Source organism: Bos indicus x Bos taurus, chromosome 24 (assembly GCF_003369695.1).
Source record: "Bos indicus x Bos taurus breed Angus x Brahman F1 hybrid chromosome 24, Bos_hybrid_MaternalHap_v2.0, whole genome shotgun sequence".
Lineage (NCBI taxonomy): Eukaryota > Metazoa > Chordata > Mammalia > Artiodactyla > Bovidae > Bos > Bos indicus x Bos taurus.
The window spans coordinates 326923-340525 of NC_040099.1; the positions used below are offsets into that span (position 1 = coordinate 326923).

General features: G+C 37.6%; 1 protein-coding gene across 1 annotated transcript; it reads right to left on the reverse strand.

Annotated features, from left to right (window-relative positions):
* Nucleotides 1–5145: 5145 nt before the first annotated feature.
* Nucleotides 5146–6031, reverse strand: LOC113882745 (olfactory receptor 1020-like). The gene has a single exon (XM_027525838.1). It carries the CDS (start codon nt 6007–6009, stop codon nt 5146–5148), a length of 864 nt encoding a protein of 287 aa, XP_027381639.1. The 5' UTR covers nt 6010–6031.
* Nucleotides 6032–13603: the final 7572 nt, after the last annotated feature.

Below are 13603 nucleotides of genomic sequence, written 5' to 3' on the forward strand. Positions count from 1 at the left end.
CCTCAAATATTAAGTCCTACATGACATTTTTTCCCCTGCCATCCATTTCAATTATGATGGTAACTCATATTCTAAACCTCACTAAATTCTATAATAATGTCATTTGTATCTGTAGTTATACCCCTGTATTGAATTTCACTTCAGTTCAGTCACTCAGTCCTGTCTGACTCTTTGCGACCCCATGGACTGCAGCACGCCAGGCCTCCCTGTCCATCACCAACTCCACAAGCTTGCTCAAACTCATGACCATCATGTAGGTGATGCCATCCAACCATCTCATCCTCTGTTGTCCCCATCTCCTCCTGCCTTTAATCTTTCCCAGCATCAGGGTCTTTTCCAATGAGTCAGTTCTACACGTCAGGTGTCCAAAGTATTGAAGTTTCAGCTTTAGCATCAGTCCTTTCAAAGAATATTCAGGACTGATTTCCTTTAGGATTGACTGGTTGGGTCTCCTTGCAGTCCAAGGGACTCTCAAGAGTCTTCTCCAACACTACAGTTCAAAAGCATCGAATCTTCGGAGCTCAGTTTTCTTTACTGTCCAACTCTCACATCCATACCTGACTACTGGAAAAACCATAGCTTTGTTGGCAAAGTAATTTCTCTGCTTTTTATTTTTATTTTTTTTAATTTTATTTTATTTTTAAACTTTACATAATTGTATTAGTTTTGCCAAATATCAAAATGAATCCGCCACAGGCATACATGTGTTCCCCATCCTGAACCCTCCTCCCTCCTCCCTCCCCACACCATCCCTCTGGGTCGTCCCAGTGCACCAGCCCCAAGCATCGAGTATCGCGCATCAAACCTGGACTGGCAACTTGTTTCTTACATGATATTCTACATGTTTCAATGTCACTGTCCCAAATCTTCCCACCCTCTCCCTCTCCCACAGAGTCCATAAGACTGTTCTATACATCAGTGTCTCTTTTGCTGTCTCGTACACCAGGTTATTGTTACCATCTTTCTAAATTCCATATATATGCGTTAGTACTCTGCTTTTTAATATGCTGTCTAGGTTGGTCATAGCTTTTCTTCCAAAGAACAAGTATCTTTTAACTTCACGGCTGCAGTCATCATCTGCAGTGATTTTGGAGCCCCCCCAAATAAAGTCAGCCACTGTTTCCACTGGTTTTCCACCTATTTGCCATGAAGTGATGGGACTGGATGACATGATCTTAGTTTTCTGAATGTTGAGTTTTAAGCCAACTTTTTCACTCTCTTTCACTTTCATCAAGAGACTCTTTAGTTCCTCTTCACTTTCTGCCATAAGGGTGGTGTCATCTGCATATCTGAGGTTATTGATATTTCTGTCAGCACTCTTGATTCCAGCTTGTGCCTCTTCCATCCCAGTGTTTCTCATGATGTACTCTGCATATCCTCTGTAAACACTATTAAATCAAAACTTTGAAAAGATATAGAAAAGGGATTTGTTTCATTAAATGTATATTTTAAAAATGGTCAGTGAAGCTAATTTTACATGATATGAATGGGCTTCATTATTATAATGATCAGAAATGTCCAAGTCTTTGCAACCCCATGAGCCATAGGCTCTTCTGTCCATGGAATTTTCTAGGCAAGAATACTGGGGTGGGGTGCCATTCAGCATTCCAGGGAACCTTCCCAACCCAGGGATTGAACTCACACCTCTTGCATCTCCTGCACTGGCAGGCTGATTCCTTATCACTGGTGCTGAAACAGGAAAGCAGGTTCTATTCGTGGAGCCGAGGAATGAACTCCACAAACTAGCAAACACTCACACAGGCAAAGTTTATTTTAAAAGATAGAGATGCAAAGCCCTTAGCATAGACACTGACAGGGGGAGAAGAGCCCCAAAAAGGTGGGGATTACAACAGCTTTATATATTTATTAGTATTGATCTGTACATTTTTGGTTGACTTGCAACTTTAATATGCATCATTTTTGACCAATTAGCTTAAATTTCACAACATCCAGTTTGTCATTTTTATGGCTTTCTTGGATCCCCAATTTTCTCAGTTTTTCCAAACATTGTGACACTGTTCCTTGACACTTTCTTAAGACCCCAGGCCATTATTTAGGGGCTAGATATAAATGTTTAGGAGCTAATTGTCTACCTGGAGCTTTTCTCCTTGATAGATTAAACAGTAGTTCATGATTGTATTGTCCTGGGTTTGAATGTTTTATGTTACCAGACCAGGGAGGCATTCCTCTGAATGCCTGGAAATTGGAAAAGGGAGTGATATGCTTACTTGAGAAGAAAAAAAATTGAAATAAAAAAAAAAAAACAGGAATTGAGTTTTCAAAGTCTTACACTGTCTGGAAATTTCTGGCTCAGCACCACCTGAGAAGCCTAATGTTTGCAGATATAAATACTTCCACATGTTCTTAATAAATTTCACTGGGTGTGAAGAGCTTTAGAGAGTGATTGAGAGTTCCTGATATGTGCTATAGTCTATGAACTACAAATAATTTGAAATCATGAGAGAAAATATTGAAGAAACAATAAAATACATTTGTCTAAAATTCCAATTTGTATTAGAATTCTAATTCAAATAATCTGCTGAAAGTTCCAAGTTTTTTAATATGTTGTTTCCTTCAAATGATATCTTGATTATAAAATCATCAGCACCAAAGGCATATTGAACATAAGTGATCAGGACCTAACTTAAATAAAAATCTGTATAAGCAATTGCTCTCTCCTCCTAAAATTATAAAGAGTGCCTCCATGTTCCGTTCATGGCCACAACCTAAGATAAAATGAATGCTTCTGAGAACTTTAAATTGTGTTGTTTTCACAACTGGATTAATTGCTAATTGAATACAGGCAGAACAGAATACGCAGTTAATTAAGCTTTTGGAAAATATTTCAGGGATTAACTAGCATACAATAACTTAGCACTACACAATTGTGATAACCACTGTTAAAATTTTGTTTAGAATATTATCCAGTTTATTTGATACTTTCATAGATAACATAATCACTATATCAGTTCAGTCAGTTCAGTTACTCAGTCGTGTCCGACTCTTTGTGACCCCGTGAATCACAGCACGCCAGGCCTCCCTGTCCATCACCAACTCCCGGAGTTCACTCAGACTCATGTCCATCAAGTCAGTGATGCCATCCAGCCATCTCATCCTCTACCGTCCCCTTCTCCTCCTGCCCCCAATCCCTCCCAGCACCAGACTCTTTTCCAGTGAGTCAACTCTTTGCATGAGGTGGACAAAGTACTGGAGCTTCAGCTTTAGCATCATTCCTTCCAAAGAAATCCCAGGGCTGATCTCCTTCAGAATGGACTGGTTGGATCTCCTTGCAGTCCAAGGGACTCTCAAGAGTCTTTTCCAACACCACAGTTCAGAAGCATCCATTCTTCAGCGCTCAGCTTTCTTCACAGTCCAACTCTCACATCCATACATGACCACCGGAAAAACCATAGCCTTGACTAGATGGACCTTTGCTGGCAAAGTAATGTCTCTGCTTTTCAATATGCTATGTAGGTTGGTCATAACTTTTCTTCCAAGGAGTAAGCGTCTTTTAATTTCATGGCTGCAGTCACCATCTGCAGTGATTTTGGAGCCCCCTAAAATAAAGTCTGACACTGTTTCCACTGTTTCCCCATCTATTTCCCATGAAGCGATGGGACCGGATGCCATGATCTTCGTTTTCTCAATGTTCAGTTTTAAGCCAACTTTTTCACTCTCCTCTTTCACCTTCATCAAGAGGCTTTTGAGTTCCTCTTCACTTTCTGCCATAAGGGTGGTGTCATCTGCATATCTGAGGTTATTGATATTTCTCTCAGCAATCTTGATTCCAGCTTGTGTTTCTTCCAGCCCAGCGTTTCTCATGATGTACTCTGCATAGTTCAATAAGCAGGGTGACAATATACAGCCTTGATGTACTCCTTTTCCTATTTGGAACCAGTCCATTGTTCCATGTCCAGTTCTAACTGTTGTGTCCTGACCTGCATACAGGTTTCTCAAGAGGCAATCACTATATAATATATATATCATATAATCACTATATATAGCATGCTAATATAACTAATACTTTGTTCCTCCCCTACAAAGGGAACTATGTTTGTGTTAATATATGATTTAACATATATGGCTTATGACTTAAACTACATTATGGGACCTTTCAGTTTATTTGTTTACTTATTTTCATTATTAACTAGTGTAATGCTATGAACCCAGTGAGGAGACAGAGTCCTCTTTGGTGTCCTTTGGAGGATCAGGGGATGTGCTGACATAATTAAGGCAGAATGAAGAGCTTTACAACAAATAAGTCCTGTCTCTGACTCTCATTTCTGTATAGGGCAAAATAAAACATATGCAAATAGATTTCACCTAAAGTGAACATGGTAGGATAAAATCAAAGAAAAGAGAAATTTTTTGATTAATTTACAAAGATTCAATTTTAGATTAATTGTTCTGGCTATACTTATTCATTTGTTGTTCAATAAGTATTTTTGAATCGAATTCTCAGGTCAAACACTGTAAGTGGCATAGTAGAAAAAATGGTGAACAGGAAAGTAAGTGTCATGCTTTTATGGAATATTTAGACATGGAGGGAGGTTTCTTATTTATTCTTATTTATTTATTTACTACTTACTTCTATGTGTTATGATGGAATATTTACAGGGTGATGCAAGTACATAAAAAGGGTATAAACAAAACTAATTTGATACAGTAACACTCTCTCCTGACTAAGCATGTCTATTAAGCCTACTGTTTTTTAAAAAAATGGAGGCTTTAGGGAAGTAAGTTTAACTGACATGGATAGAGCAGTTGCTCTTCTCACAATACCTCATTAGGGCCTCTCAGGAACAGAGAAAAGAGATGTAAAAAAGACCTTTTGTGCAAAACAGCAGAGAGACCCTACTGCTACTCTTCCTTAGTTTGGAGAGAAGATTAAGATCATTAAGGCCTGCTCCCTACACTCAATTTAGGCACAATTGAAAATAATGGGAAACATTCAGAAGGTTGTACTGGTGGGTTATAGGAACTGATGTCAAAGTACTAGAGCTTCAGCTCTCAGAATCTTTAGAGATTTAAAGAACAAAGGTCAAGAAACAGGGTAGAAAAGCTGTCAGTCTCAGTTTTATCGTTTCTTAAGAAAGAAATTTTCTGCTAATCATTTTCCTGACGGCATTTTTTGCATATTTGTTCCTAAGGCTGTAAATTCAGGGATTTAACGTAGGTGTAGAACACAGAGGTCACTTTATCAATAGCCATTGCATGGCCAGTGCCAGGGCACAAATAAATGAAGATCAGGGTACCATGGTAGATAGAGACCACGGTCAGATGGGATGCACAAGTGGAGAATCCCTTTCTTCTTCCCTCGGCAGAACCTGTTTTAAGAATGGCTGCTATGATGAGGATATAGGAGAGGAGAACTGTTAGAAGGCAGCGGGCTCCCACTAAACTAGCGAAGACCACCAGTACAACATCATGGATGTAAGTGTCAGTGCAGGACAGAGAGAAGAGAGGGGAGGTGTCACAAAAGAAATGGTTAATTTCATTGGAGCAGAAAGACAGGTGAAAGGTATTAGTGGTGTGGATGATTGAGCTCATGGTGCCTCTCAGAAATGCTCCAGTTGCAAGCTGGCAGCAAATCCTCTTGGACATAATAACGGTGTAAAGCAGGGGGTTGCAGATGGCTATATACCGGTCATAAGCCATGACAGTCAAGAGAAAAGACTCTGTGTCCACCGAACAGCAGAAGAAATATAACTGTGCAGCACAGCCATTGTAAGAAATGGTCTTCTCATCAGAAACTAAGTCCACAAGTAACTTGGGGGCAATGACTGAAGAGTAGCAGGCGTCTACGAAAGACAAGATGCAGAGAAAAAAGTACATAGGGGTGTGCAAAGGGGGACTGGCTGTGATTAATAAAATCATCCCAAGGTTGCCCATCAGGGTAACAGAGTAGATGGACAAAAACACAGCAAAAAGCACACTCTGCAGTTCTGGGTGGTCACTGACTCCCAAGAGAAAGAACTGTGGCTTCACAGTGCTGTTCTCCACCTCCATTCTCTGCAGGGTTCCTGGAGGTTGGGATTTTGACAGGGTACTGATGTTTATAATAACCTGAAGAGTCAGAAAAAAATAAATATGAAAACGGCTAAAGTAATCAGAACATTAATTCTAAATCCACTTGGGCATCCTGGTAACCCCTAGGCATATGAACAGTAAGCACAGAAAATGTACGTATTTCCAGTTGAAATGATAACTGGATGCTTCTATTCCTTAAAGCTATCATTTTCCACATTAGATGACAGCATCAAACCAGTGGGTGAATTCTAACCTCTGAACCTCTTACTTTCATTTACTCTCTCATCTTTCACCAATGTGAATGATCATGGTTAATCACCTTGCATATAGCAAACTCTGAGTAACTCACTTCTGTTCCATTTTGCAGTATTTTTTTACTTGCACAACAAATTAAGGTATTTCTATTTCAGTCGAAACCTTGCCTAGGTAGATGAGTCAAAGTACTTTATCTCTCATACACTGAGAAGCAACTTTGCCTCTGAAGAACAAAGGAACTTCTAAGAGTTGCTTGTAAAATAGAAAGAGAAAATATTCAGAATTAGTTACTGAATCAGTAACAGAATTAGCAACTGAATCCTAACTCTACTGCTCAGCAGTTGCAATTCTTTAGGCAGGCCAAGTAATCACTAAGTTTAAGTTTCATCATCATTAGTATGAGAATGACAGTGCCTGTCTCATCAAATTATATGTTAAATGAGTTTTCTTCTACAGTTAAATATCTTTAGCATCTCATTGATTCACTGTTCTAAACTTGGCAACATATTAATAGGAGTTAGTACATCCATTTTTTATTTTTTAGATTATAAACCAAGCTATGGAATCTGACTAGAGAAATTTTCATGCTTGGACAATTACTGAATTAATCCAGGCAATATAATGGTAGTATTCAGGACTATTTCAATGTTGAATGCTAAATTGTAGCAGATGTTTAAAGAGGGTCACCTACCCCCTTCTCTTAGTGATGTCTGTGTTCTCTTGTCATTGCACTAGTCTACAGCTCTGTAAATTGTAAATAACCCAGAGAAACGCACATGATACTTGTGTACAGACAGGTGCATTTTTTTTTCCAGCATACGTACAACTGATTTGCTCTGTAGTGGAAAGGCAGTTTTGTATCTATTATCAGTTTATTTGTGAATTCCTGATTTATAATATTGTGATTCTTTGAATTATCTTTTGTAACACTTATAGCATCTTAATGAATGAAATAAATAAAATCTTTTACATGTGCACATTTTATATAATTATAAAGTTCGTATGTATATACATAGTGAAAGTGCAAGTTGCTCAGTCATCTCTGACTCTTTGTGACCCCATGGACTATACAATTCATGGAATTCTCCAGGCCAGAATACTGCAGTGGGTAGCCTTTCCCTTCTCCAGGGGATCTTCCCAACCCAGGGATTGAACCCAGATCTCCTGCATTATAGGTGGATTCTTTATCAGCTGAGCCACCAGGGAAGCCCATATATATATATATATATATATATATATATATATATATATATATAAACATACATACATATACATTTTATGTCATATACAATGTGTGTGTGTGTGTGTGTATATATATATATATATATATAATGCATATATAATTCTTCCTTAACAACCTACATCACACACAGCTCCTACAAGCTCAGCATTTGCATAATGTCAGATTTGAATATATTTTCATTTTCATTTTATATACTCTATCTCAGATTATGATCTAACCACATTACCAAAATCTTATCTTCTTGTTTTTTCTCAGTTTGTTCCAGATTTTTAATAAAACTGAATGTCTTTTAAAACTTTTCTTACATTTAGAATTAATACACATAATGCAACTATTTACCATATTTTGGGTATCGAAAATGAACTATGGATACAATAATGATTGTGGATTCTGGATTACTTTATGTCTATTTTTCTACATTCGTTCTGTTAGCTAAATTAACAGCTTCCCAGGTTACTCGAGTAGTAAAGAATCTGTCTGCCAATGCAGGAAATGAAAGAGATAAATTAGAGTAAATGTGAAAATCTGGCATTTTTACATTGCCATCTTACAATTTTCAAAGTGCTTTCTCATCTAACTTAATTCTCACAGCTCTTTAAAATATGTTGACCACCTCTACTGAAAAGGAACTGATGATTTCAACCCAGTTAACAATGCAGGAGTTCGTAACTTTGCAATCAAAGAGTCAGGGCCAGAGTTTGGATATTCTGGATCACTGGGCACTCTTCAATAAATGCTACCTCCCCAGAAATGGAAATGTTAGAGACCGTGGTACTTAAAAGATTAGCATAACCAAGACAGTTATTCCCCAAAACTTAATGTGCTGAATTGGATATAGGGATATTAGCTTAAAGCTAGCATAAATCTTGATTTAGAGTTTGTGCTCCAACAGGTTTACATCTTTTGACACAGTATCTGAGAAGACGTGCTGTGGTGGTTGAAAGCATGGACGATAAATCCAGTGTGTCTGGCTCTTCCACTTCATATTTGTATGACTTCAGCAAAATTTCAACAACTACATGATTTCATTTTCTGATATGTAAATTACATATTATAGTGACACTTGTCTACAGGGTAACGATGAGGATTAAATAAACTAATATGTGTATTTTCAACAGTATTTTTCACACAGCAAATATTCAATGTGTGATGTGTGTGTGCTTAGTGTGTCCACCTCTTTGCAACCCCATGGATTGTAGCCCATGAAGCTCCTCTGTCCATGGAATTTTCCAGGCAATAACGCTGGAGCGGGTTGCCACTTCCTCATCCAGGGGATCTTCCCAACCCAAGGATCAAACTCAAATTTCTTCTGCCCCCTGCATTGACAGGTGGATGCTTTATCACTGTGCCACCTTGGAAGCTAATATCATTAAGCTATTGAGACAAGTCTGAACTTCTCGAGAAATTAATACTTATTATTTTATTATCAACCAGGATTCCTTTTTCCTCTAAGCAAAGGGTTAAGCAAAGAAGGAAAGCATCACTGATCTACTAGTTAATTCATTGGAATTATCCTTTTATGAAATACAGATGGCTTCCTCCTTAGAAAATATTACCTCTCCTTGAATGATAGCCCATCTGTTTTGTTCTGCAAACATAGAGACAAGACTGTCTATTGACTAAGGAGTGGAGCAATTGCCACTCTCTGAAGGCAAGAAAAAGATACAATTAAATCTTTTCTGAGCTATTCTTTCTTTTGTAATAATGAAAAATGACTATTCAAAGGTGAAAGTGAAGTCGTGTCTGACTCTTTGAGACCCTATGGACTGTAGCCTACCAGGCTCCTCCGTCCATAGGATTCTCCAGGCAAGAGTACTGGAGTGGGTTGCCATTTCCATCTCCAGGGGATCTTCCCGAACCAGGGATCAACCCAGGGTCTCCTGCACTGTAGGCAGAGACATCAAATAAAGAGACTCATCTTTAGGGACAATGTTTAAATAGGCTTGAGGCCTTAACCATGAGAAACAAACACTTCTTTGCTGAGGTTGTTTTTCTACCAAACCTTGTATTTCTAGTCACAGATGTACAGGACCTGAAGAGAACAATTTATATAGAGAACATTAAATGTAATAATATTTCAAATTTATTACACACCAAGTCTGAAAGAAAATTTCAAGTTTCAAAAAAGAAATATAAAAGCTAAATAGAACAAATGGAAAGGATACAGGAAAAAGAATACAGGAAACAAAAAACAGACTCCATTTAGGAGCCAACTACTATCTTTCTATGTCCTTGGCAGGTGAACATGAAAACAGGATTTTTGGAAGAGTTTAGCAAAATCATCTATTCCTGCAGGAATTTCTCTTTATTGATACTAGTCACTACTTAATTTTTTTCTACTCCCTTAAAAACATTCTTCTAACCCCACCCCAGTACTGTTCAATTCAGTTCAGTTCAGTAGCTCAGTTGTGTCTGACTCTTTGCGACCCCATGAATCACAGCACGCCAGGCCTCCCTGTCGATCACCAACTCCCGGAGTTCACTCAGACTCACGTCCATCAAGTCAGTGATGCCATCCAGCCATCTCATCCTCTGTCGTCCCCTTCTCCTCCTGCCCCCAATCCCTCCCAGCATCAGACTCTTTCCCAATGAGTCAACTCTTTGCATGAGGTGGCCAAAGTACTGGAGCTTCAGCTTTAGCATCATTCCTTCCAAAGAAATCCCAGGGCTGATCTCCTCTAGAATGGGCTGGGTGGATCTCCTTGCAGTCCAAGGGACTCTCAAGAGTCTTCTCCAACACCACAGTTCAAAAGCAACAATTCTTCGGTGCTCAGCTTTCTTCACAGTCCAACTCTCACATCCATACATGACCACTGGAAAAACCATAGTCTTGACTAGACGGACCTTTGTTGGCAAAGTAATGTCTCTGCTTTTGAGTATGCTATCTAGGTTGGTCATAACTTTCCTTCCAAGGAGTAAGCCTCTTCTAATTTCATGGCTGCAGTCACCATCTGCAGTGATTTTGGAGCCCCCAAAAATAAAGTCTGACACTGTTTCCACTGTTTCCCCATCTATTTGCCATGAAGTGATGGGACCAGATGCCATGATCTTTGTTTTCTGAATGTTGAGCTTTAAGCCAACTTTTTCACTCTCCACTTTCACTTTCATCAAGAGGCTTTTGAGTTCCTCTTCACTTTCTGCCATAAGGGTAATGTCATCTGCATATCTGAGGTTATTGATATTTCTCTCAACAATCTTGATTCCAGCTTGTGCTTCTTCCAGTACTGTTACTTGGGTGTTGATAATTAATGGCATCAATGCAATATTAATAATATTAATATTAATGCAATATTAAGAGAAGATGGATAATATAATATTGATTGAGTCAGCCTTAATGGATATGTACATACTTTAAAAAGAAATAATAGGTGATTAGAACAGTGTTAACACTTAGATTCTTAATCAGAGTCCAATATAGTGAGAATTGTTTTAATATCATGTGTCAAATGTTTGGGCTTTTTTGCGGCTATTGTTTTTGTTAGACATATCTTGATCATTTAAAATTTGTCTTACTCTGGGAATATTTATTCTCAAAATATCAATTTCTACATGTAGAATAAGTGACTATGAACTTAAAATAACTTAAAATCCCATCAAGTTCTAATACCCTGGGATTAAGGTAAGAATACTTACCAGATCACTATCTTTTTCATTCACCTTCTCTCTATACTGTGTCAGCAGTGGTTCATTTTTCACAGGAAAAGTTGATTTTGATACTTAAAAGAGAAAAATTTACCTACTGCAATATTTTTATAATCTGATTTGAATGGCCTTCTGTGTTCATAGAAGAAATTTGTGCTTCCCTCAGGAAGACTGCTGTTCCCTAGGATAATTCAAGACCTTTTATATTTCTCTGAGGCTTTTGAGACTAGTTTTCTGATTTCACATCAGATCCCAGGAACACACACTGATACCCCATTCCCAGTGGGAATATTTGCCTGTGTAATTACAGTTCTACTGAGAAATTGTTTAAACACAAAATTAAGTGATGTCATATGTTTTTCTACACGTTAAGAATGTCTCAGGGAAATATATTATTATATTGTGGCTCACAAAATGGTATGTTATTATATGTAAAATTGTATTATATATTTACTATCTAATTTTATTTAACCTGCTCAAAGCAATTTATCAAACAATTAACAGGCTATATTAGGATGGTGGAATAAACTGGTATAGCCTTAAATTGGTGCAGTGATGCTCAGGCCAAAGCTGTGACAACATCTTTGAGGAGGAAGAGCAGGAAGAGAAAGACTCTGAGTTCAGGAGCTTCTGATGATTCAGTGACAATGGACTCTCCCACAGGAGTGCTTTCTACTATATGTCAGGTCTAGGAAACCAAATGACAAATTTTGTGTTTCTTCTGAAAAAAAAAAAAAAGAATAAGGGAGAAAACATGTTTATATTAACTTCAGAAAATTATAGGCATCAAACACTGTCACACTGTCTTTTTTTTTTTTTTTTTTTGCTTTTTGTTTTTATTGAACACTCTTTAAAACGCAATCATCAAATAATTCAAAATGTTCAATGTCCCAGTGGATCCCACTGACTAAAAGATTAAAATTCAAGTATGAGCAGAAATCAATGTAATTCCAAACTTTAATTTATCAAAATAAATTGAGCTGATGAATTCAATTAGATATTTTGTTGGGCCTTGAAACATAATCAGTGATCTAACCTAGAGCCTGTGGAGATTGACTCTTTCTTTGGGAAATGTCGTAAGTCTGCCAAAGTAGGGTAACAGCTTTTATGATCTTATATAATCCAAGCTAATGTTTTGTCATCAGTCACATAAATGTGCAGTAGGTGAAGATTTGTACAATTCCCTTGTTGGGGAGTATGACCCATCTTTTTGAAATTAGTGGCTCATAAGGACAGTTACATTTGGAATTGTGCAGAATATACAAAAGAGAATTTCGATATATGCTGAAGATCATCATCATTTTTACCTATCAAATTAACAAAGGGATTTAATTAATTACAATAGTAGTGGTCAGTGTCAATAAGGACTGAGAAAGATGTAACTCTGATATACATTTTTCTGGAAAGCCACTGGTAACATATTTCCCAAGTCTTAGCCTTGAAAACCATAAAAGCTATATGATTTTTTAATGAGATTTTTTTTTTCTTGACAGTGAAAGTGGGTCTCTGCATCATGTCCAACTCTTTGTGACCCCATGGGCTGTAGCCTGCCAGGCTCCTCTTTACATGGAATTCTCCAGGCAAGAATATAGGAGTGGGTAGCCAATCGTCCCAACCCAGGAATTGAACTCAGGTCTCCCACATTGCAGGTGGACTTATTCTTTGTTAGTTATTAGAATAAATAATTTAATTACATTTTGATAAAATTGAGAAAAAATTATCTCCAAAGCTACAATGTAACACTGTTTAGAATTCTAACTATAGGGAAAGTTAACAGTAAAAGAATAGAACTTTTTAAAAAAAACTATGGGGCATCATATCTTGGGTAGAAAAGTATCATGTTATTTAAAATTATGGTTTTGCATTTTTAAAAATATGGTTAATTTAAAAAATAAAGATATCAAATTGCACATGTAGTGTATATATGCAGATATAAGTGAAGATGTATATGTAGAGGTATGAATGCACAGAGATATCATATGTTATCACTCTCATTTGGCTACAACCCTAAAAAGATAATTCCTTTATCCATATTAAGAAAGGCAAGTAAAGACTTCCCCAACGTCTCTCAAGGACTACAGTGCAGTTTCTATATGAGTAGGATCTACCATTTGGACATTTTCCTGAGGAAAAAAAACAAATGAAAATTGAGCAATTTTATTCTCTGCCCTCCTTCCTAGCAGCAGGAGAATTATACATGCTTTCATATATACAGTAATGAGACTGAGTCAAGTACTGGAAATCTTGGTATCCAGTATACCTGGTATATTCTCCATGCATGCATGCCAAGTCACTCAGTCGTGTCCAACTCTTTGAGACCCAATGGACTGTGGCCTGTCAGGCTCCTCTGCCCATGGGATTCTCCAGGCAAGAATACTGGAGAGGGGTGCCTTGCCCTCCTCTAGGGTATCTTCCAGATCCTGTGATTGAACC

What these genes read in the sequence shown, in the direction of transcription:
- LOC113882745 (XM_027525838.1), bottom strand. Translation starts at nt 6,009, where the DNA reads ATGGAGGTGGAGAACAGCACTGTGAAGCCACAGTTCTTTCTCTTGGGA.